Source organism: Peromyscus californicus, unplaced genomic scaffold (genome assembly GCF_007827085.1).
Source record: "Peromyscus californicus insignis strain IS unplaced genomic scaffold, ASM782708v3 Scaffold_9__1_contigs__length_137607984, whole genome shotgun sequence".
Lineage (NCBI taxonomy): Eukaryota > Metazoa > Chordata > Mammalia > Rodentia > Cricetidae > Peromyscus > Peromyscus californicus.
Window position 1 is genome coordinate 70044766 of NW_026294617.1, and position 22643 is coordinate 70067408.

The 22643-nt window shown below is 46.9% G+C and overlaps 1 protein-coding gene across 1 annotated transcript in view; it reads right to left on the bottom strand.

The window, feature by feature from the left end:
• Ints3 (integrator complex subunit 3) overlaps positions 1–3365 on the bottom strand; it is a 46237-nt gene extending 42872 nt beyond the window's left edge. Inside the window, exon 1 of the mRNA XM_052730431.1 lies at positions 2561–3365. Within this exon, the coding sequence (XP_052586391.1) occupies positions 2561–2707 (147 nt within the window). The 5' untranslated portion in view covers positions 2708–3365. The remainder of the gene's footprint in view (positions 1–2560) is intronic.
• Between the last annotated feature and the right edge of the window lie 19278 nt (positions 3366–22643).

Here is a 22643-nt window from a genome sequence, read left to right on the forward strand (position 1 = left end):
GGCAAAGTAAAATGTGGAAGGGGGAGCTTGAGACACACTGGAAGCATCCACACCATGAAAGAGACCAGAAAGGAACAAACAAACCCTCCCCTTTCTCACAAGGAAGCTGAAAGTTCATTCTCAGAGTCTAAGAAGGCAAGAACATAAAGGCTTCCTCTCTCGTCATCTCCTTCAGCCATATAACTTACTGTCCAGAAAAGGATGCTGTACATGAGTCCTGGAGGAGTCAGGAGGGGAATCAACAGACTCTCACCCAGCCTTGGAATCCTTCGCCTTGCATCTGCTCTGGTGGAGGGATCAACGATGGTCAGCCACCTACTGACTTTCTACCCTCCCAAAGCTACGGTGCTAGAACGCCATGCTCAATACTCGACAATCAAAACGGTCATTGTAAATTCCAGACCTAGCCAGGCAGTAGTGGTGCACACCTTTAATCCCAGCACTTGGGAGGCAGAGGCAGGTGGATCTCTGAGTTGGAGGCCAGCCTGGTCTACAGAGTGAGTTCCAGGACAGTCAAGGTTACACAGAGAAACCCTGTCTCCAAAAACTAACACCTCCTCCCCCGCAAAAAAAAAAAAAAAAAAAAAAAAGAAAGAAAGAAAGAAGGGCCAGGCGGTGGTGGCGCACGCCTTTAATCCCAGCACTTGGGAGGCAGAGCCAGGCGGATCTCTGTGAGTTCGAGGCCAGCCTGGGCTACAGAACGAGATCCAGGAAAGGCACAAAGCTACACAGAGAAACCCGGTCTCGAAAAAAAACAACAAAAAAAAGAAAGAAAGAAAGAAAAAAAAAGGTTTAAAGCCAGCCAGGACTACATATTGACATTATCTCAAACACTAACACAGGGCTGGGGAGAGGCTCAGCAGATAAAGAGGCTTCAGTGCAAGCGTGCCAAGCTGAGTTCAATCCTCAGAGCCTGCAAAACAAGTGGAGGGAGAGAACCAACTCCACAAAGATGTCCCCTGACCTCAACGCACACATTTCAGCAGGCACTCCCCCACACCATATCACACACACACACACACACACACACACACACACACTTTTGAATTGAAACAGAAAAATACAAAATGAAAACCCCAAAATGTAGCAGAGGCTGGTAATGAGTAGGGCATAGTGACACAGGCTGGCCTTGAACCTACAATCATCTTGCCTTGTCCTCTTTGGAGTATTGGAATTACAAACCTATGCCACCATATCTGGCTTAGACGTAATATTTACATTCCTAATTATGCATAGAATTACACAGTAAAAACAACTCACTTTCCAGGCACACATCTGCTAGTGGATAAACCACAAGGTTGCTGTAAGACCATTTTGATTAAAGTTCACCTCTTTTTTTGAGACAGGGTCTTTCTATGGTAGTTCTGGCTGTCCTAAAGCTTGCTATGTAGACCAGGCTGGCCTTGAACTCACAGATATCCTCCTGTCTCTGCTGCCAGTGCCGGGCCACAAAGTTCACTTTGTGTGTGTGTGTCCCATCATCTTGTGACCTAACATACTTTCTCTTTTTCTCTGTCTTTTGTTTCTGGAGGCAAGGTCTTCTTAATAATGCCCCAGCTATCCCAGAACTCACCACACACACACACACACACACACACACACACACACACACACAATCTTCCTGAATCAACCCTCCAAGTGCTAGGATTACAGGCATGAACCACCACACCTGGCAATCTAACCTGCCTACTGTAGCATCTGATGCAGAAATCCACCACAGTGTCAGGGAAACACTGCCTGTGAGAGAGGCAGGGCCTGTTCATTTCCTCCCCCATCCCTGAATAAACACTGAATTGAATGCATTAGGCTTTACACACAGTTCAGCAATCATGCCTCAGTTCTGTGGCACATCCTAAGTCAGTCTCCCTGTGTGTAAGCAGCAGATGGGGTTACACTGATCATCTCCCGTTAGTCAAGGACAGGGGGAGAACAAGGGTCAAGGGAGGCTGGTCATGACTCCTCACTCATGTTCTTGCTCTCTCCTTTGTGTGTGTGTACTCTCTGGTTCTGAAGAAAACAGTCCCCCATATCCTGGCTCACCCCACTGCTATGGCTGATTGTACCAAACTAGATACTACTTAATTCCCAGGTCTTCACTCACTCTAACTGCCCGGTTATAACCACTGACAACTGTCTGTATCCAGTCAATGGATACCATCTAGAAGGGGCCAAGTTTGTAGGAAGTTGCCAATCCTCAAACACCTGTCTGTAAACATATATACTTTTCAACTTAACACACTCAAATACGGTGGATAGTATAGATAGTTACTGGTGTGTATGTGGAAAGGAATGAAAATAACTTTGGTAAATATGGATGGTTACATCCCTTCTGTAACCAAGGCCCCTCACACCCGTTTTCATAATAGCGGCGGCTGTTACTAGGGCAACCTGTCCAGGAAATTGACCCACACTTCTTCCTCTAGGGAGCAGGAAGCCAGAGCAATGTTTCTGCCTTGGAAAAAAACTTGAAGGCCTCTTCTCCCCACCCCCACCCCGTATCCGCTCCAGCATCCCTCCTCAACCCAGTTCCTTAACTCCCTTCCCCACCCCCCACACCTACCTCCTCTAACTCATCCTTGGCATCCAAACTGGTTGAAAGTAGCAGCCTCCCCCCTCCTGGGGCTCCTGCTCCCGCTCCTCCTCCTCCACCTCCCGCTGCTCCTGATGCAGCAGCTGCTACGGTCCCCTTTCCCTTCTGTAACTCCATGGCTGCAGCCAGGAGACCGGAAGAGGTCAAGGGAGTGGACGGGTGTTAAGTCCTAGAAATGGAGAACTCTGGCTTGCCAAGGACGAGGAGCAAGAGGAACAAGTGGGAAGGAGGCCAGAGGCCCGGCTTTCCGCACTCCTGCCTCCTCTCCTGCGGAGGGGAAGGCGCGGGTTCTCTAGATGCTCCCTCTGGAGTGGCCGTGCTGGGGCAAAGCCTTAGCGCAGAACTACGGTAGACTAAGGGTCTGTGCCTTGCAGCGAGGTGGGCAAGGCTGCCACCCTTGCAGAAGTGGAGGGGGAACCCTCGGGCTTCTTATCCTGAAAGGAGGGGAAACCCTAAGTTTCTGCCTCTCGAGGTGTGGGGAGGAGTCCTGGCCCTGAAGTGGGGACGGGAAACCTTCCCGGCGGGGTTGGGAAAACGCGGTTCCTTGGGATCCGGCCCCTAGCGGGTGAGGATGCGGCAGGAGCGCTATGGGAGGACCAGCTTCTCCCCACACCACACAGAGGCGGCCATGGTGGAAGGGCGGGGGAGGCTGAGGGCGCCCGAGCGGGCAGAGTCGTCGCCGGCGCCGGAAGTGAGCAGTCGCGGTCCCGGGCGTCCGCCAATAGCGGCTTCCGCGGTGGCGCCAGGTCTCTAAGGAGTAAGCCGACGACGACCGACTGGCCTTTTCCCGGGCCGCCAATTGTAGGGAGAAGAACTGAGCCTGGTCTGATGGGCAACAAGTGTGCCCTATCGCATCCTTCCTCTGCATCAGGAGGCGGGACGGGAGGTACGGAGTAGGTGCGAGTGCTGGGCGATCCGGAAAAAGCCGAGCTGCGCCTGCGCGCACCGGCACGCACGCGCGATGTTTCCTTCTCGCCCCGCTCCCTACAGGTGTTCAGAACATTGTCCTTGCGTAGTCTCGGAGACCGGAGACCTACCCCTAAAAGGTTGTGCAGAGGAAGGAGCAGTGGAGCCCCAACCCTTAAGCAGTCCCATAGCAGACGCCCTCAGGGTCTGAAGCTACTTCCTGAACTGCTAGTGCTACACGCAGCCAAGTGTGTGAGCAATTATCAGTAAGACTTGGAAAGCAACAACAACAAAAGTGCGTTGATCCACTAGTGCAAACCAAATAACTAGAATCGTGCCAGCGCTAGCTTTAACACGATTTACTGATACCTCTTCGACCTTTGAGGCCCCGGGACTGACAAATGTCACTGGTCTTTGTATTTACACACACAATCCATTGAGAATATTATGATTTGTTGTGATCACAGTAGAGCTTGACTGTATGAGAGTCCATTGCTTCTTCGTTCTTTTACTGTGCGTCTCAGTGGAACCTTTCATTTTTAGGAATATGAATTGATTACTGTGTACAGCTCCAAGCCGGCGTGGTGGTATATGCCTGTGATCCCAACACTTGGGAGGCTGAGCCATCCAATTCATGCTTCCCTCCCCTCCCCCATCCTTAGGTATAGGTTTATTCTCCCGTTCTACTATCCTGGACTGGCTGACCTCCAAATACACTTCCGGCACTTACTTCTCTTTCTTTCTTTTTTTTTTAATATTTATTTATTTTTATTTCATTTGCATTGGTGGTTTTTTTTTTTTTTTTTTTTTTTTAAAGATTTATTTATTTATTATACATACAATGATCTGCCTGCATGTATGTCTGCAGGCCAGAAGAGGGTGCCAGATCTCATTACAGATGGTTGTGAGCCACCATGTGGTTGCTGGGAATTGAACTCAGGACCTCTGGAAGAGCAGTCAGTGTTCTTAACCTCTGAGCCCTCTCTCCAGCCCGCATTGGTGGTTTTTTGTTTGGTTGGTTGGTTTTGTTGTTGTTGTTCTTTTTGGTTTTTCGAAACAGGGTTTCTCTGTGTAGTTTTGCGCCTTCCCTGGAACTCGCTTTGGAGACCAGGCCGGCCTGGAACTCACAGAGATCCGCCTGCCTCTGCCTCCCAAGTGCTGGGATTAAAGGCGTGCGCCACCACCACCCTCGGCACTTACTTTTCAATCCTCCTGCATATGCTTTGGATTCCTTCTAGGTGTATGGGACTGTTTTAGCCTCTGAAATACAAACAAGTCATTACAATAGAGTTATGTACCTAGAACACATGTATTAGACGAAAAGAAAAAAAAAGATGTACAACGCTTCGTATTAAGCTCCCATTTGTTAGACGTGTTCTGGGTTTGTTTGTTTTTCTGGTACTGAGGATTGATAACAGGAATTCAAACTAGGCAAATGCTCTGCAGAGAGCTTCCCCACCCTTTTTTAACTTAAAAAAAAATTCATTTAGCGGCAGTGGTGGCGCACACCTTTCATCCCATCACAGGGGCGGGGAGGGAGGGGGCGGGGCAAGAAACAGGAGGATTTCTGTGAGTTCGAGGCCAGCCTGGTCTACAGCGTGAGTTCCTGGACAGCCAGGACTGTTTCATAGAGAAACCTTGTCTCAAAAAAAAAAAAAATTGTTTTTCTGAGACACTTGCTCCTGGAGATGTGGGTAAGGATGACCTTGAATTCCTGATCCTCCTGCATCTGCCTCCCAGGAGCTAGGAATGTGGGTGTGCACCACAACTGACTGCCTTGTAATTTCTTTAAATAAGCCTTGTGGCCGGGCGGTGGCGGCCTTTAATCCCACCACTTGGGAGGCAGAGCCAGGCGGATCTCTGTGAGTTCGAGGCCAGCGTGGTCTCAAAAGCAAGTTCCAGGAAAGGCAGAAAGCTACACAGAGAAACCCTGTCTCGAAAAACCAATAAATAAATAGATAGACGATAGATAGATAGATAGATAGATAGATAGATAGATAGATAGATAGATAGATATAGATAAGCCTTGTGTGGAAGTTAGTGGCATAGCTAGAGTTGGGGGTGGGGTGCTTGCCTTCTATCAGCAAAGCTGCATTCAATCCTCTGCACCCTCAAATGAGTAATAAGCACCGTGCAGATTTTTTGAAATGTGTATTTAAAAAAGAAAGAAAAATGCTGGGCAGTGGTGGCACATGCCTTTAATCCTAGCACTTGGGAGGCAGAGGCAGGTGGATCTCTGTGAGTTTAAGGCCACCCTGGTCTACAGAGCGAGTTCCAGGACAGGCTCCAAAACTACACAGAGAAACCCTATCTTGAAAAAAAAAAAAAAAGAAAGAAAGAAAGAAAGAAAAGAAAAAAGAAAGAAAGAATAAACAACACCTGCCTAACTTAAAAAGATTTTTATAGGATTTGCCCTTCTCTGTGCTGGAGTCAGGAAATATACTACAATTCTTATACACATATTGATTAAAACATTGTCAAAGGCTTGCTGCATGGAGGAGGACTGTGTGCTTTTATGTTTTACTTCATTTACACCTGAGTACATACTACCTTCTTTACAGATAACGGAACTGAGAAACAAACAAGCTCTGAGCAGCTCCTTCCTGTAATCCTAGGATTTAAGAGGCTGAGGCAGGATTGCCGAAAATTCAAGGCCAGACTGGATTAGATTGTGATCCAAATAGCTTGAGCTAGGCAATGAGAGCTCTAACAGGGCCCAGACCTTAGATCTTAGCACAACTGACTCCATGATGGAAGTGCCATTTCAGGCTGTAAAACTCAGCAGGTAGACAGCACCACCAGCCAAAACGAAAACAGAGGCCTAATCCATCAAAGCCCATAGTTCTGGGAAAGTTTCTAAATGTGCTAACCTTAATTTTTAGCTTCTGTGGTTCTGCTTCTGGTTCTGCTAACTGTTCTTGTTAACTAAAGTGTGTCAACCCAGGTCATGGTTTTTGTGCTTAAAAGTTCACCCTGAAAAATGCTTAGTGCTACACTGGGATCCTGAATGCCCAGTGTAGTTGCCAGTTGGCCGATAAAGACTTTCTATTGGCTTAAATCCATATTGGAACATTATTTTTTGGTGAATACCCCACAAGACCCTGTCTCAAAAAAATAAAAATTAAAGGAGGCAGGGTGCTGGAGAGATGGCTCAGTGGAAAAATTGCTTGTCCTGGAAACATGAAAAATGGACTTTGGGCCTCCAGAACCCATGTAAAAGCCAGGTAGAGGAGGACTTACCATCCATAATCCCAGCACACGGAAAGCAGAGGTAGGTGGAACTCTGTGAGTTCAAAGCCAACTGGGTCTACATATCAAGTTACAGGCCAGCCAGGGCTACATAGTGAGACCCTGTCTTGACAAGCCAAACAAGCAAATAAAAAGAAAAAAAATGGAATGGTGATTAGGATCATTTTTAATTTATATATATATATATATATATATATATATATATATATATATATATGGTGTGTGTGTGTGTGTGTGTGTGTGTGAATGCTTGAGCATGTGTTTGCTCATATGGGTGGAGGTCAACCTTTGGTGTTATTCCTTAAGGACAGCCCTGTGGTTTTTTTTTTTTTTTGGTTTTTCGAGACAGGGTTTCTCTGTGTAGCTTTGCGCCTTTCCTGGAACTCACTTGGTAGCCCAGGCTGGCCTCGAACTCACAGAGATCTACCTGGCTCTGCCTCCCGAGTGCTGGGATTAAAGGCGTGCGCCACCACCGCCTGGCCAGCCCTGTGTTTTTATCGTTGTTGTTTTGTTTTTTTTTTTTTTTTTGGTTTTTCGAGACAGGGTTTCTCTGTGTAGCTTTGCGCCTTTCCTGGGACTCACTTGGTAGTCCAGGCTGGCCTAGAACTCACAGAGATCTGCCTGGCTCTGCCTCCCGGGTGCTGGGATTAAAGGCGTGCGCCACCACCCGCCCGGCTCTGTTTTTTTATTTTTGGTTTTTATTTTGTTGGTACCTAGGGCTTGCTGATTAGGCTAGGATGAGTGACCGATAGGCCCCAGGAGTTTGTCTACCTCCACCTCCCTGGCATATGGTAAACTTGTTGCCATGCCTGGTTTTTAGTGTCGAGCTAGTGATCCAGCTCAGATACTCAGTCCTGCATAGCAGTCCACTGAGCTCTCCCCCGCACCATTGGTTGATTTATTGACTGATTTTTTTTTTTTTTTTTTTGAGACAGAGTCTGGCCTTGAACACCTGCCCCCCCCCCCCCCCCCCCCCCCCCCCCCCCCCCCCCCCCCCCCCGGCCTTAGCCTCCCAAGTGCTTGGGTTACAGCATGAACTACCAGGCCCTACTAGCTCTGGAGCTTTTAATGAAAATAAATGTGTGCTCGCTCCTATTAATTTGTTTGTCGCTCCTTTACCTCATAGGATAAAATTATTGAAATGCCAGAGCAGGAAGAGATAATTGAAACTTCCTTACAGAGTTGCACAACTTTAGACCTGACATTTGTCCTTTTTTCCCTCCCAGATTGGATGAATAATGAATGACCTCTTGACCTTTTTCAAAAACAGATTGTCTCTTATTTTTATTTTTAGTCGTATGTGTGTGTGTGTATGTGTGTCTGTGTGTGTGTGTGTGTGTGTGTGTGGGGTGTGTGTACACGTGAGTGTAGTGCCTGAGAAGACCAAACTTCTGATCCCCCTGGAGCTAGAGTTATTATAGGCAGTTGTGAGTGGTGAAGTCCTGGGAATTGAATTTAGCCTCTCTGTAAGAATAGTATATGCTTTCAATTTGTGAGCCAGACTTCCATCCAGTGTCGTGTTCCCCCCCCCCCACCAATCCCCCTCCACTACCCCACCCTCCTGTCAGGTCTCACTCTGTAGCCAAGGTTTGCCTCAAAATCCCAATCATCCCATAGGATGTATTTTTACCTATGAGAGTGTTTTGCCTGCATGTATGTCTGTGTATCATATGAGTGCTGTCTCTCCAGCCACATTTTGGTTTCTTTGCAGTATGGATATTGAACCTAGGACCTCATGCATGCTAGGCAAGTGCTCTATCACTAAGATACACTCCAGCCTTTTTCTAGTAAAAAGGTATGTTATCTTGAGATAAGGTCTCACTAAGTTGCTCAGGCAAGCCTTGAACTCGTAATCCTCCTACCTCAGCTTCCCAAGTAGCTGGGATGACAGTCCTGTGCTACCAGGCTAAGCTTCTTTTTATACTTTTCCAAACATATATAAATAGATATCTGCATATCCATTTCCCCTACCCTTTTGTGTCTGTCTGTCTGTCTGTCTCTTCCCCCACCCGCCCCCCTGCTTTTTGAAACAGGGTTTCTCTGTCTTTTTCTCACTCTGTAGAACAGGCTGGCCTGGAAGTTAGATCCCCTGCCTCTGCCTCCTGAGTGCTGGGATTAAAGGCGTGCGCCACCACACGCCACACTTATTTTTTTTATTACATTTATTTATTGTGCATATTTGTGGATGCCAGAGGACAATTTGCAGGAGTTGGTTCTCTCTTTCCACCCTCTGGGTTCCCGGGATCAAACTAAGGTCCTCAGGCTTGGCAGCAAACACATTACTTTATCCCTTGAGCCATCTCACTAGCCAGGATCACAGTTCCTTCCATGAATTCCTGTCTCTTGGTGTTAACTGAAGACAAGCCTAGCTGGACCCTCCAGTATCACTGGCTTTGGACAAGTTAAAGATCGCTGATTTGCTTTCATTCTATTGGGCATGATAAATTTAATTCAGTAATTATATACATTTCGATTGGCTTTGAAAATTATAAATTTATAAACTCAAGTTCCATTTGCTTTTGGGATACCATCTTACAAGGACTCCAATTTGCAGTAAGGCTCATTAAGGAAGGGAATGGCTCAGTTGCCTTTAGCCTACTGGCTATGGGTGGGTTAGGACTTCTGTTGGTCTTTTCTGTGTCGAACACACAGATTGCAAGCCCAGCGCCACTTTGAAATCTTTGGCAGCAGTTAATTCTGCAGCTCACACAAGATTGAGCCTGTATGATAATGAGTATTCAGAGACGGGTAATGCCTGGGGGGCACTCACCAACCTAAGACAGAGCACCTGTGTGGCCTGGGCAGGCGTCTCCATGACGGGTAAGGTGACCCGCTGATGTCCCATGCAACCTAAGTCAGAACCTCATTTAGTAAAAGGGGGACCTGTAGGGTCCTGGCCCCGTTTTTGGGTAACTGTTGCCTTGCTTGCTGACCTTGACCTTGATATCCTCCCTATGCTAATTCCCTGCTGGGTTTCACCCTCTTGAACACTTAAAGGAAGTTCCTTGTCTGTGTATCCTGCATAATGGGCGTTAACAGCTTAGATACAAGATTGTAAAACATCGGTAGCGAACTTCTGCCCTCTGGGATTCTCCCATTGTGCTGTAAGCCTGTATTTAAGACCTCCTCCCTCCTTCAATAAACAGCATTCGGCATTTAAAAAAAAAAAAGATCGCTGATTTGGAAGGTCAGACATCTCAGAAGTACATTATTTTTTTGGTTTCCCAACTTTGCTATAGATAACACCTCAGACATGTTGGGACTTATTTATAATCATTCATTCATTCAAGATAATGTTCATAGCTCAGGATGACCTACAACAAGCCATGTAGTTGTGACTGGCTTTGAACTTAAGATCCTCCCGCCTTAGCCTCCTGTCTGGGTTGGCATAAGAGGTTAATTCTGAGGAACTCGAAGGCCCTCTTTGTTGAAAACACTGGCTCTTCACTAGGACCTGCAGCTGTGCAGCGGGGCCGGATGGATTGCTAAGGCCTAGACTCTGTGTCTTTCACACTGTGTTTGTCCCCTTTGCTGCTTAACCATCGAGTTGGTTCTTCATAGAGCTAAGTTCATCGTTCAGAAATGCTGTATCCAAAACTATGTGCAGAGTTAACCCAGACTTGACTGGTATCCTATTCCCTACTTCAAGACTAATGGTCATGCCAGCAGCTGGTATCACATTAGCTTGTGTCTCTCCAAAGAAAAGAAAAAATAATACCCTATAAATATGTAAAATGATTATATGTCAAATAGAAATAAAAATGTAAGCTGGGCGGTGGTAGTTCACGCCTTTAAATCCCAGCACTCAGGAGGCAGAGGCAGGCGGATCCGTGAGTTCAAGGCCAACCTGGTCCAAAGAGTAAGCTCCAGGACAGCCAGGCTACACAGAGAAATTCTGTCTTCCAAAACCAAAAATGAAAAGAAGAAAAGGGGAAGAAAGAAAAACGTGTGGGTGGCTCATTTGGTAAAGTGATTGCTGAACAAGCGTGAGAAACTGAGTTTATTCCCAGAACCGACATAAAAAAGTAGACAACAGTGCACGCCTGCAATCCAGTGCCGGGAAGGTAGACACAGGAGCAGTCGGTCTAGCCTAGTTAAGGAGCCCACGGCCAGAGAGACCCTGTCTCAAAAATAAAGTGAAGGGACTAGAGACACAACTTAGCGGTTAAGAGCTAGCGGATTGCCCGGCAGTGGTGGCGCATGCCTTTAATCCCAGGACTCAGGGAGGCAGAGGCAGGCGGATCTCTGTGAGTTCATAGGCCAGCCTGGTCTACAGAGTGAGTTCCAGGACAGCCAGGTCTACACAGAGAAATTCTGTCTTGAAAAAACCAAAAGAGGGCTGGAGAGATGGCTCAGAGGTTAAGAGCAGGGGCTGCTCTTTGAGAGGTCCTGGGTTCAATTCCCAGCAACCACATAGTGGCTCACAACCACCTGTAATGAGATCTAGCACCCTCTTCTGCCTGCAGGGACACATGCAAGCAGAACACTGTATACATAATAAATATATAAATCTTAAAAAAAAAAAAAGAGAGAAAAACCAAAAGAAAAAATAGATAAATAGAAATAAAAAAATTAAAAAGTGGGCTCAGTGAGATGGCTGGGTGGGCACAGGTGCTGGCTCCCAAACCTCACAACCTGAGTTGGATCCCTGGGAGGAAGGAGAGAACCAGCCCCCAAAGTTGACCTCTTACCTCCACACATACTGTGGCATGTACACATGCACACACATACACACAACAACAACAACACTAACAAAATGCAAAACCCAGCAAAATACACAGACCTATTTCTCCACACTTGGGAGGCAGAGGCAGAGGGATCAGGAATTCATGGACATCCTTAGCTATAGGAGACTTTGAAGCCAGCCTGAACTACAAGAGACCCGGCCGCAAAAACAAAAACAAACAAACAAACAAACAACTTTGACTAAGTCTTTTCTTTGCAGTGCTGGAGTTCAAGCCTAGAGCCTGGAGCACGATAAGCAAGGTCTCTCCCACTAACCTCTCCCTCTCTTTCCCCTCAGTGTATGGGGTGTGTGTGTGTGTGTGTGTGTGTGTGTGTGTGTGTGTGTGTGGTTGCTCAACCGTAATTACTGATTTGTTTGTCTTTTGAGATTGGATTTCAGCTGGGTGGTAGTGGTGCTTGCCTTTAATCCCAGCACTCGGGAGGCAGAGGCAGGCGGATCTCTGAGTTCAAGGCCAGCCTGGTCTCCAAAGTGAGTTCCAGGAAAGGCGCAAAGCTACACAGAGAAACCCTGTCTCAAAAAACTAAAAAACAAACAAACAAAAAACCCAACAACAACAAAGAGATAGAGTTTCATATAGTCCAGGCTTGCCCCAACCTTAATATGTATTCATGGATAACCTCCTGCATCCATATCTCAAGTATTGGAATTATAAGAGATAACGTTGTGTAATAGTTTCCGCCAAGATTGAAACATACCATACTCTAAGTCATCAAGCCAAAATAACCCTTTTTACCCAGTTTTATGTGTGTGAGTATTTTGCCTGCATATGTGTGCACAAATGTGTGTGTACCACATCTGTGCATACTCTACCCACAGAGACCAGCAGAGGATATTAGTTCCCTGGGACTGGAGTTTCAGATGGTTGTAAGCTACCATGTGGGTGCTGGGGGTAGAGCCCAAGTCCTCTGGAGAGCATCCAGGGCTCCTAACTGTAAGTTAAGCCGTCTCTCCAACCCAAGCCTTTTCTTTATACACAGCCTTAGGTATTTCATTATAAGGAAAGATGGACTAATTAGACAAGTTTAGTATGCACTCACTTAGTGTGCTTGTGTGAGTGCACGTATGGAGATATTTCTGTTTACTATCCCCATTCTCATATAAGAAGTTTACAAAATGAAAGTACAAGGCGGCCCAGGGGTAGGGCTCAGTGGAAATCCTTAGTTCAGTTCCCAGCGGTCCCCTCCAAATAAGTTAACTTCATTCAACTCTGCTGTGGTACTATGGGATACTTGAATTGTCTTTTTTTCCCTCTTAGAATGCAATATTACAAAATACCTCTCAGGTATTACATTATAATAAGGCAGGAATTACATTATAAACTTAGTGTGGGCTGGGAGGGCCCTAAATTTAATACCTAGTACTGAAAAACAGAAAAACAAGAAACTCCCTCTTTTTCTTTTTTCCTTTTTTGTTTTCGTTTCGATTGCTCGAAACAGGGTTTCCCTGTGTAGCTGTCCTGGCTGTCCTGGAACTCACTCTGTAGACCAGCCTGACCTGGCCAGGAATGCATAGAAAAACACCGTCTTGAAAAACAACAACAAAAAAGATATTTTTGTTTATTGTTTGATTTAGAGACAGGGTCTTTCTACAGAGCTCTGGCTGTCCTGGAACTCACTATGTAGACCAGACTGGCCTTGAACTCTCAGAGACTGACCTCTGCCTCCAGAGCCCTGGGATGAAAGGCATGCGCCACTGTGTCCTGGCTGCTGTGAGGTTTTTGTTTTTTTTTTTTAATGTGTGTTGGTGTTTTGCCTGCATGTATGTCTGTGTGAGGGTTTTGGATCTCCTGGAACTGGAGTTATAGACAGTTGTGAGCTGCCAAATGAGTGCTGGGAATTGAACCTGGGTCCTTTGGAAGAGCAGTCAGTGCTCTTAACCTCTGAGCCATCTCTCCAGCCCTGCTGTGAGTTTTTATGAGAACATATTTTAGTACTGTGTGGCTTAGCAAGAGAACCAGACCGTGAGAGCGGCACTGAGGATGAAAGGCAAAGCTTGACTCGGGGTAGAAACTGCTGGGCTGTGCCCCCCAGAAGGGAGGGTAGTCCTGGCAAAAAGCATAGTTTCGGCTTTATAGAGTGGTTTTAGTCAGCGGGAGACTGGAGGGACAGTTAAGGAAAAGGAATTGTCTCAGGCGAAAGGGACTGCAGTAAGCCAAATTTTATGAGGTGGAGTGGGGGGAACTCTGGCTGATAGGACAGCAGGAGGTTATGGCCAAACTGTTCTGCAGAGAGTCTGAGAAATGCGTAATCTTCAGTTTCCATTTCCTGGAAGGGGCTGGGTCCCATGTGGGTAATCCATCTTGGTGTCTTAGGTGACTTCATTTTGGGCCAGTGATCTGGGCCACTCCAACAAGTATAACTTTATCAGATATTATAATGCATACCCAAAACTATAATGGCCCTTAAAAAGATAAAAACACACACTGGCTGTGGTGGTGCATGCCTTCAAATCCAGCACTTGAGAGGCAGAGGCAGGCAGATCTCTGTAAGTTCGAGGCCAGCCTGGTCTGCATAGTGAGTTCCAGGACAGCCAGGGCTACACAGTGAGAGCCTGTCTAAGAAAACACACAAAAACAAAGAAAAAGATGAAAGCACAGTGAGAGTAAACAAGCGCACTTCACCTCTCAGCCTACAACCTGATGGACTGGAAATGAATATACCCCGCCTGTCTTAGTCTCTGTCCTATGGCTGTGAAGAGACACCGTGACCATGGCGACTTTTATAAAGGAAAGCATTTACTGGGGGCTTGCTTATAGATTCAGAGGTTTAGTCTATTATCATCATTGCAGAAAGCATGGCGGTAGGCAGGCAGATGCTGGAGCAATAGCTGAGAACTACATCCTGAGCCACTGCAGAAGGACTGAGACTGGGCCTGGTGTGGACCACACCTCCTGGTCCTTAACATACTCTCCAATAGTGCCATTCCCTGGGGACCAAGCACCCAAATCTATGATCCTATGGGGACCATTCCTATTCAAACCACCACACTGCCCCACTATGTATGTATGTATGTATGTACAAGTGCTCTAAGTGACAATATCTGAAGCACATTGGAAGAGAAGGATTCATGTATCCATGTGATGATATATTGTGTATCCGAATAAACTCTCCTGAGGATCAGAGGACAGAGCCAGCCACTAGATTAGACATAGAGGTCAGGCAGTGGTGACACACACCTTTAATTCTATCACTGGGGAGGCAGAGATCCGTCTGAATCTCTGTGAATTCAAGGCCACACTGGGCTTCATGAGATTGATCTGATCCAGTATAGGAGAGAAACAGAGCCAGGCAGTGGTGGCACACACCTTTAATTCCAGCATTTGAGATCTCATGCCTTTGCTTGGGAAGCACACATGCCTTTAATTCCAGGAAGTAATGTGGCAGGACATAGAAAGGTACATAAGGCGTGAGGAAACAGGAACTCGCTCTCTTGAAACTGAGGATTTCGTAGAGGTGAGAACTAGTAGCTCGCTGTTCTGCTTCTCTGATCTTTCAGCTTTCACCCTGATATCTGGCTCTGGGTATTTTATTAAAAAACCATCTAAAGCCGGGCGGTGGTGGCGCATGCCTTTAATCCCAGCACTTGAGAGGCAGAGGCAGGAGAATCTCTGTGAGTTCAAGGCCAGCCTGGGCTACAGAGTGAGTTCCAGGACAGGCTCCAAAGCTACACAGAGAAACCCTGTCTCGAAAAACAAACAAACAAAAAAAACAAAACAAAAAAAAAAAAAAAAAAAACAGACCATCTAAGATTTGAACAACATATCCACACTGAAATGGCATTTTGGTTTATTTTGCCTGCTGGGAATTGGTGGGCTGAGACATGACAAGCTGATGTGATCACAGGACAAACAATAGCCAATGTAGACCATCTGCTGTCCACATCTGGAAGCAAAAGCAGTAATATTGGGATGGCAGCATCAAGTCCAGAGGTTTGCTACAGTTACTAGGAGATATACAAGGCTAAAAGGTGGCTCAGGAGTTAAGAGTGAATACTGGCCAGGCATGGTGACACATGCCTCTAGTCCCGGGACTCAGGAGGCAGAGGCAGGTGGATCTCTGTGAGTTAGAAGCCAGGTGCATCTACAAAGTGAGTTCCAGGATAGCCAGAGCTATGTAGAGAGACCCTGTCTCAAACATTTAAAAAAAGAAAAGAAAAAAGAAAAAGAGTGAATACTGTTCTTTCACAGTGCCTGAGTTCAATTCCCAGAAGCCAGAACCCATCCATGTCAGGTAGCTCACAACCCACAACCACCAGTAACTCCAACTCCAAGGGATCTGATATCTGGTATGGTGTTCTGGCCTCTCCTGGTACTTGAACTCATGTGCAGATATCAACATACATATACACATAATTAAAAATAAAATAAATCTCTTTTTTTTTCTTTCAAGGCAGGGTTTCTTTGTGTAACAGCCCTGGCTATCCTGGAACTCTCTTTGTAGAACAGGCTGGCCTTGAACTCACAGAGATTCGCCTGCCTCTACCTCCCGAGTGCTGGGATCAAAGGCTTGTGCCACCATGGCCCCTGGATAAAATAAATCTTAAACCAGGTTCGGGAGTGCACATCTTTAATCCCAGCACTTTGGAGGCTGAGGCAGGTGGGAGTTTGAGGCCAGCCTGGTCTAAAGATAGAGTTCTAGTACAGCCAGGACTATGTAGAAGGACTCTGCCACACACTCAGACACACACACACACACACACACACACACACACACACACACAAACCAAAAATAAATAAATAAAATAAATCTTGGCCAGGCAGTGGTGGCACATGCCTTTAATCCCAGCAGAGGCTGAGGCCAGGTTGGTCTACAATGTGAGTTCAAGGACAGCAAGGACTACACAGAGAAACCCTGTCTCAAAAAACCAATAATAATAAATCTTTATAAAGCTATACTTGAATATAGAATCTTTTTTAAAAGATTTATTTATTTATTATGTATAGTGTTCTGTCTGCATGTATGCCTGTAAACCAGAAGGGGCAACAGATCTCATTACGGATGGTTGTGAGCCACCATGTGGTTGCTGGGAATTGAACTCAGGACCTCTGGAAGAGCAGCCAGTTCTCTTAACCGCTGAACCATCTTTCCAGCCCGATTGTAGAATCTTTAAAACAATATTTTGTGCTTGGTGGTGGTGGTGCACACCTTTAATCCCAGCACTCGGGAGGCAGAGCCAGGCGGATCTCTGTGAGTTCGAGGCCAGCCTGGTCTATAGAGCAAGATCCAGGACAGGCACCAAAACTACACTGAGAAACCCTGTCTCAAAAAAAAAAACAAAAACAAAAACAAAAAACCAAAAATATTTTGTATGTATGCCTTCATGTATGTCTGTGTACCATATATGTGCAGTGCCTTTGGGGGCCAGAAGAGGGCATCAGACTGCCTGGAACTGGAGTTAACAGATGGTTGTAAGATGTCCTGTGGATGCTGGGAACTGAAACCTGGTGCCCTACAGAAGCAGCTAGTGCTCTTAACCTCTGAGCCATGTCTCCAGCCCCACTTACAGAATCTTTGCCAAGTTTCTTAAAGGACAACCAACCCGTGTGTCTCTCCCTGGGGTGGGTGTGTGTCAGATGGAAGTAGGTGAGTAGTGATTTTTCTCTCACACTGGGGTGGAGCTACTGTCCAGCGAGCTCCTTCCTGCCAGCCCTCCCCCCTTTTCCTGGTGGAGTCGGGATAGGATAAAACGAAAGGATGTGCAAAGGGAACGGAACCTCTTACCCTTGGATCTAGATTGCCTTTCGTGCTCACTGACGGAAAACTGCACTGTAGCTGATAAAGCCAAACCTGCCGAAGAGATAATGTGCCTTCTTCCAAAGAAATCTCAAACAAGGATGCTAAAATCAGCAAACTATGCCTCCTCAGGGCCAGAATGTTTGTAAGTTGGGCTCTGCTCTCTTAGCATTCCTCTCCCATCCCTAAATCTAAATTGCACCTCATAAGACTACTGTCTTTTTGTTTGTTTGTTGTTTTTCAAGACAGGGTTTCTCTGTGTAGCTTTGCGCCTTTCCTGGAACTCACTCTGTAGCCCAGGCTGGCCTTGAACTCACAGAGATCTGCCTGGCTCTGCCTCCCGAGTGCTGGGATTAAAGGCATGTGCCACTACCCGCCTGGCAATAAAACCACTGTCTTTGTGTTCTGTTGCTGTAAAGAGACTCCATGACCACGGCAACTCTCATGAAGGAAAACATTGAATTGGGGCTGGCTTACAGTTTCAGAGGTTTAGTCCATTATCAGCATGGCAGGAAGCAGTCAGACATGGTGCTGGTGAAGTAGCTGAAAGTTCTGCATCTGGATCCATAAGCCGCAGGAGGAGAAAGCAACTGGGTCTGACTTGAGCATTTGAAGCCTCAAAGCCCACCCCTAGTAACTCGCTTCCTCCACACCTACTCCAACAAGGCCACACCTCCTAATCCTTCTCAAGTGGTGCCACTCCCTGACTAAATGACTAAGCATTTAACCCTGATGACTAAGCATTCCAATATATGAGCTTACCACAACCACAATCTATTTCACAAAAGAAAATTTCCCCCTAGTGCTGTGTGGACTCCAGGCTCTCATGTATGCTAAGCATCCACTCTACCACAGAACCATGGCCTCAGGCCCAGAATCCTTTTGTGGCTCTTTGTGTGTGGTATATATATGAGTGCTCAGCCGCGTGTGCACTGCAGACGGAGGACAGACGGTTGGCCTCAGGTGTCCTCCTCTGGCACTCTCACTGCCATGACATTCTGAGCTTGCAGACTTGGCTGGATTTGTGGTCCCTTAGCTCCCCTCTACCCGCAGCACTGTAGTTACAGGTGAGTGCTGTTGCTCCAGCTTTCAGTGGGTACTCCACGCCTGCTCAGCAAAGCACTTAACCCACTGGGCCATCTCTCTAGAGCCCAAAAAAAACTAAGGGGAAAAAATCGTAGGGCTGAGACTGTGGTTCACTTGGTAGAATGCTTACTGAGTATGCGCGAAGCCCTGGGTTCTACCCTCCACATGGTATGAACTGGTGAGCTAGTATGCACCTGTAATCCCAGCATTTGAGAGGGATTAAGGCTGGGGGATCAGAAGTTGATTGCCATCATGATTACATATTGAAGCAGAAGTAAGCTTGAGCTACATAGACCCTGTCTCTAACCCAAATAAAATAGCTTATATATTTTTAATTTTCAAATTTAAATTCTAAGCTTTAATCTTTAAACTGTGTTGTAAATGCATCCTTTGAGCAATATATATATACATGTCTATACACATACATATTCTCTATACATATATACATTCACATTGCCATTGCTTTAATTTTAATTTTTGTTTTTCTGAGACAGGGTTTCTCAGTGTAGCCCTGGCTGTCCTGGAACTCTGTAGACTAGGTTATCCTCGAACTCAGAAATCCTCCTGCCTCTGCTTCCTGAGTGCTGGGATTAAAGACTGAGCCACCACTGCCCGGCTAATAGTCATTGTAAAGACAGCCAATGGCAACCTACACGTATTTCTTGGGCCTTTGGATTGCATATTGTCCTTTTCCTATATAATTTTAATAAACTCACTAACTTGGCTTGGTCTTGGCTGATCCTAAAATTCTTTTCAGCCAAGTAGTCAAGGATCCAGCATGAACTGAACAGAGGTCCCTGAGAGGGAAGGGAACTCCTTCTGGTGCTAGTGACACCATCCTCATCCCCATCCTCATCCCTGTTTGTGCAACACCAAATTTATCTGCATTCTAATCCTTCGTCTCATTTGCATTCCAACCCAGAGAGATTAAATCTTCTTGAAAGGCATATTTTTAAAATTGTTAATAAAAAAAAATACTTTTTATCGTTTCTGCAACTTAATTTAAAAATGGCTTCAAGGCTGCAAAATTGGTCTCTGTCATTAATTATTTTTGTAGATCTATCCTGAAAGGTATAAATTATTTTGCAGCAAATAAATGCAACACTATGATAAACTACCCGAGTGCTTTGACGTATGCTGGGAGTGGGGGAGGATATTTGTCTGCTTACGTCAGCTCTGTTTTTTCCAGGTCCTGGCCTAGCTGGAGCTGTGGGTCCACAGCTGGACCTCTGCTGGGCCTTCCTACTGGCAGTTGGGTGGCCTCCTTGGTCTGCCCTCCTCTTTCAGGGGTGTCACGTGGGCTGATGAGATAATATATGTGAAAGCCTTTGTCCACTGAGAGGCACAGCCGAATGCCAATTGTTGCTGTTGTTATTACACAAAGCACACTCCAGGGAAACCCTGTTGCCCTTCTCCTCCCCTCCTCCTAGCCCACTAGGCTGGACAGCCCAGGAAACTCTGAAGCTAGACAGCCCCTCCCACGTGGGCCGGAGCCCCTGCTTAGGGGAGGGGCCTTCTCGCCTCTCCCCCCCCCCCCCCCCCCACTCCCCTTCACTCCCCGTAATGGCTTTCCCAGTTCTTCCTGGCTTCAGGGGCCTAACTCCGGAAGGAAATCTCCTCAGTTCCAGTGAAAGTTCTGGGGTTGCAGAAATCATCTACCCCTTTGGCGTCTCCGCAGGGCCCCCTCCCAGCCTCATCCCCTCCCAGTGCCCGCTGGAGCCTGGCTGCCCCGGAAGGATCTGACCGACAGTTTCCTAGAATTGTCTTGCCCGAGCTCCTCAGTCATCCAGCTCCCCACCCCCTTCCCCACCTCATCTCAGTCTCTCTTCCCCAAAGCCAGTCTCTCTGGATGCCCCAGCCTGGTGTATCATCTCATAGGCCCCTGTAGTAGTTACATCATAGCCTCTCCTTGGGGGTCTGTCTACAGTTCCTGGGAGGAATTGGGCATGGGAGTTAAAATGGCTACCAGGGCCCACAGAAAGTTGAGAGTGCCCTGGTTGCCAGGACAACCATCTTTCCTTCTACAGCTTCTCATCCGAAGCTTGGCTGGTGAGTGAGTGCAAGCACCCTCTCGGTAAATCTCGTCAGCCCTCCAGCCACCTTTGATGTACACAAGAGAACCGACTGCCTGGTAGCCAGACCTTAAGCCCCTGGTGTCCCACCCTACCGCCAGGTCCCACTTGGCACAGGCTCCAGGAAGAGGCCTGGGGAGGTCAGGGCAGAGGCCTGTCTGCGTTTGATGGATGGTGATGAAGAAATGTCTGGCACTTGGCTTCCCTGTGGGGGAAGTGAAGCGGCCCTTCTCCCCCACATTCCTGCGGGACTGCTTAGGAAGGTGCTAGGTGGCTGGAGCTGGGAAAGGAGGACTCTGGATCCAGCTGAGACTTCATTATTTTTGACAGGTTATCATGTAGTTCAGATTGTCCTCCAACTTCATCTCTCTGGAATGGTGGAATCAGAGGCCTGGATCACCACGAATTCAGTGTTAGAGCAGGAACCTGGGGCTTCGTGAATACTAGGCAAGCATTCAGCCAACTGCCAGGGCATTTCCAGCCCTCCTGAGGGGCAGAGGGTGAAGTCACATTTGCCTACGCGGACACAGGGAATGGAGTGTAGGGAAGCGGAAGAACCCCATTCCCACACCACAACTGAGTCTCGAAGGGACCCCTAATGGCCAGTCTAATGGCCCAACAGGTAACGGCACTTGGTGGAAGGAGAGAAATGAATCCTGAAAGTTGTCCTCCACATATATGCAGCGGATTGTGTGAGCCTGCCCCCTACGACACACACAAAATAAGTAAAAAAATAAAAAAAAAAATAAATAAAAACAAAAGGCTCCATGAGGAGCCAGAAAGATGGCTCAGTGGTTAGCATCACTAATCACGGCCCCTCACTGAAGAGGCCCATTTCTCTTGAGAAGGTCCTTGCTGGTGTGAGGAGATAGCGGAGGTGCTGCAGACAGAGCTGGCTCAGCAGTTAAGAGCATTTGCTGTTCTTGCAGAGGACCCGGGTTCAGCTCCCAGCACCCACATGGTGACTCACAACCACCTCTCACTCCAGCTCCAGAAGATCGATTGTCCTCTTCTGGCCTCTGTACCAGGGTACCAGACATAACACATGTGCACAGACATACAAACAGGCAAAACACTCAATACACACAAAATAAATCTAGAGCTAGGCAGTGGTGGTGCACGCCTTTAATCCTAGCCCTTGGGAGGCAGAGGCAGGTGGATCTCTGTGAGTTTGAGGTCAGCCTGGGCTACAGAGTGAGTTCTAGGACAACCAGGGCTACACAGAGAAACCTTGTCTTGAAAAAGCCAAAACCAAAACCAAACTAAAAAAAATGTCTTTGTAAACCTTGAACTCACTATGTGACCAAGGATGACCTTGAATTTACGATTTTCCTTCCTCCACCTCCAAGATAGAACCCAGAGTTTGATGCACCACAGGGAAGCCCTCTATCAGCTGAACCACATCCTCAACCTCTTTATTAGACCTTTTTTTTTTTTTTTTTTTTTTTTTTTTTTTTTTTTTTTGGTTTTTCGATACAGGGTTTCTCTGTGTAGCTTTGCGCCTTTTCCTGGAACTCGCTTGGTAGCCCAGGCTGGCCTCGAACTCACAGAGATCCGCCTGGCTCTGCCTCCCGAGTGCTGGGATTAAAGGCGTGCGCCACCACCGCCCGGCCTATTAGACCTTTTTTGAGACAAGGTCTTGGGCTGGCTTGGAATGTAGCCCAGTGTGGCCTTACCCTCCCAGCAATCCTCCTGATTCGGCCTCCAAAATGTTGGGATTACAGGTGTGAGCCAACATCTAGGGCCAGTTTATTTTTTTGAGATGAGCTTATTAAGTTGTCCAGGCTGGCCTTGAACCTTTGATGTTCCTGTGTCGGCCTCAGTAAGTGGCTAGGACTACAGCCCTGCCTCTTTTTAATTTTAACAAGGCCAGCATCAACAAACACAACCTATGTAAACAAAAGTTAGTTGGGACTCTTTTTTTTTTTTTTTTTTTTTTTGGTTTTTTTTGAGACAGGGTTTCTCTGTGTAGCTTTGCGCCTTTCCTGGAACTCACTTGGTAGCCCAGGCTGGCCTCGAACTCACAGAGATCCGCCTGGCTCTGCCTCCCGAGTGCTGGGATTAAAGGCGTGCGCCACCACCGCCCGGCTAGTTGGGACTAGTTTAGCACTGCTGGGAAATTGTGGGGTCTCTTCGATTAAAAGTGTACAATTTGTAACCACAACAAAAAAGAAACAGAGTTGAAGGCAACTCTTTTGGAAGCTGAGAAAGAACCTGACTGTTTCCCAGCAACCCCCTTCCCCGCAAGAAGAGACTGTTCA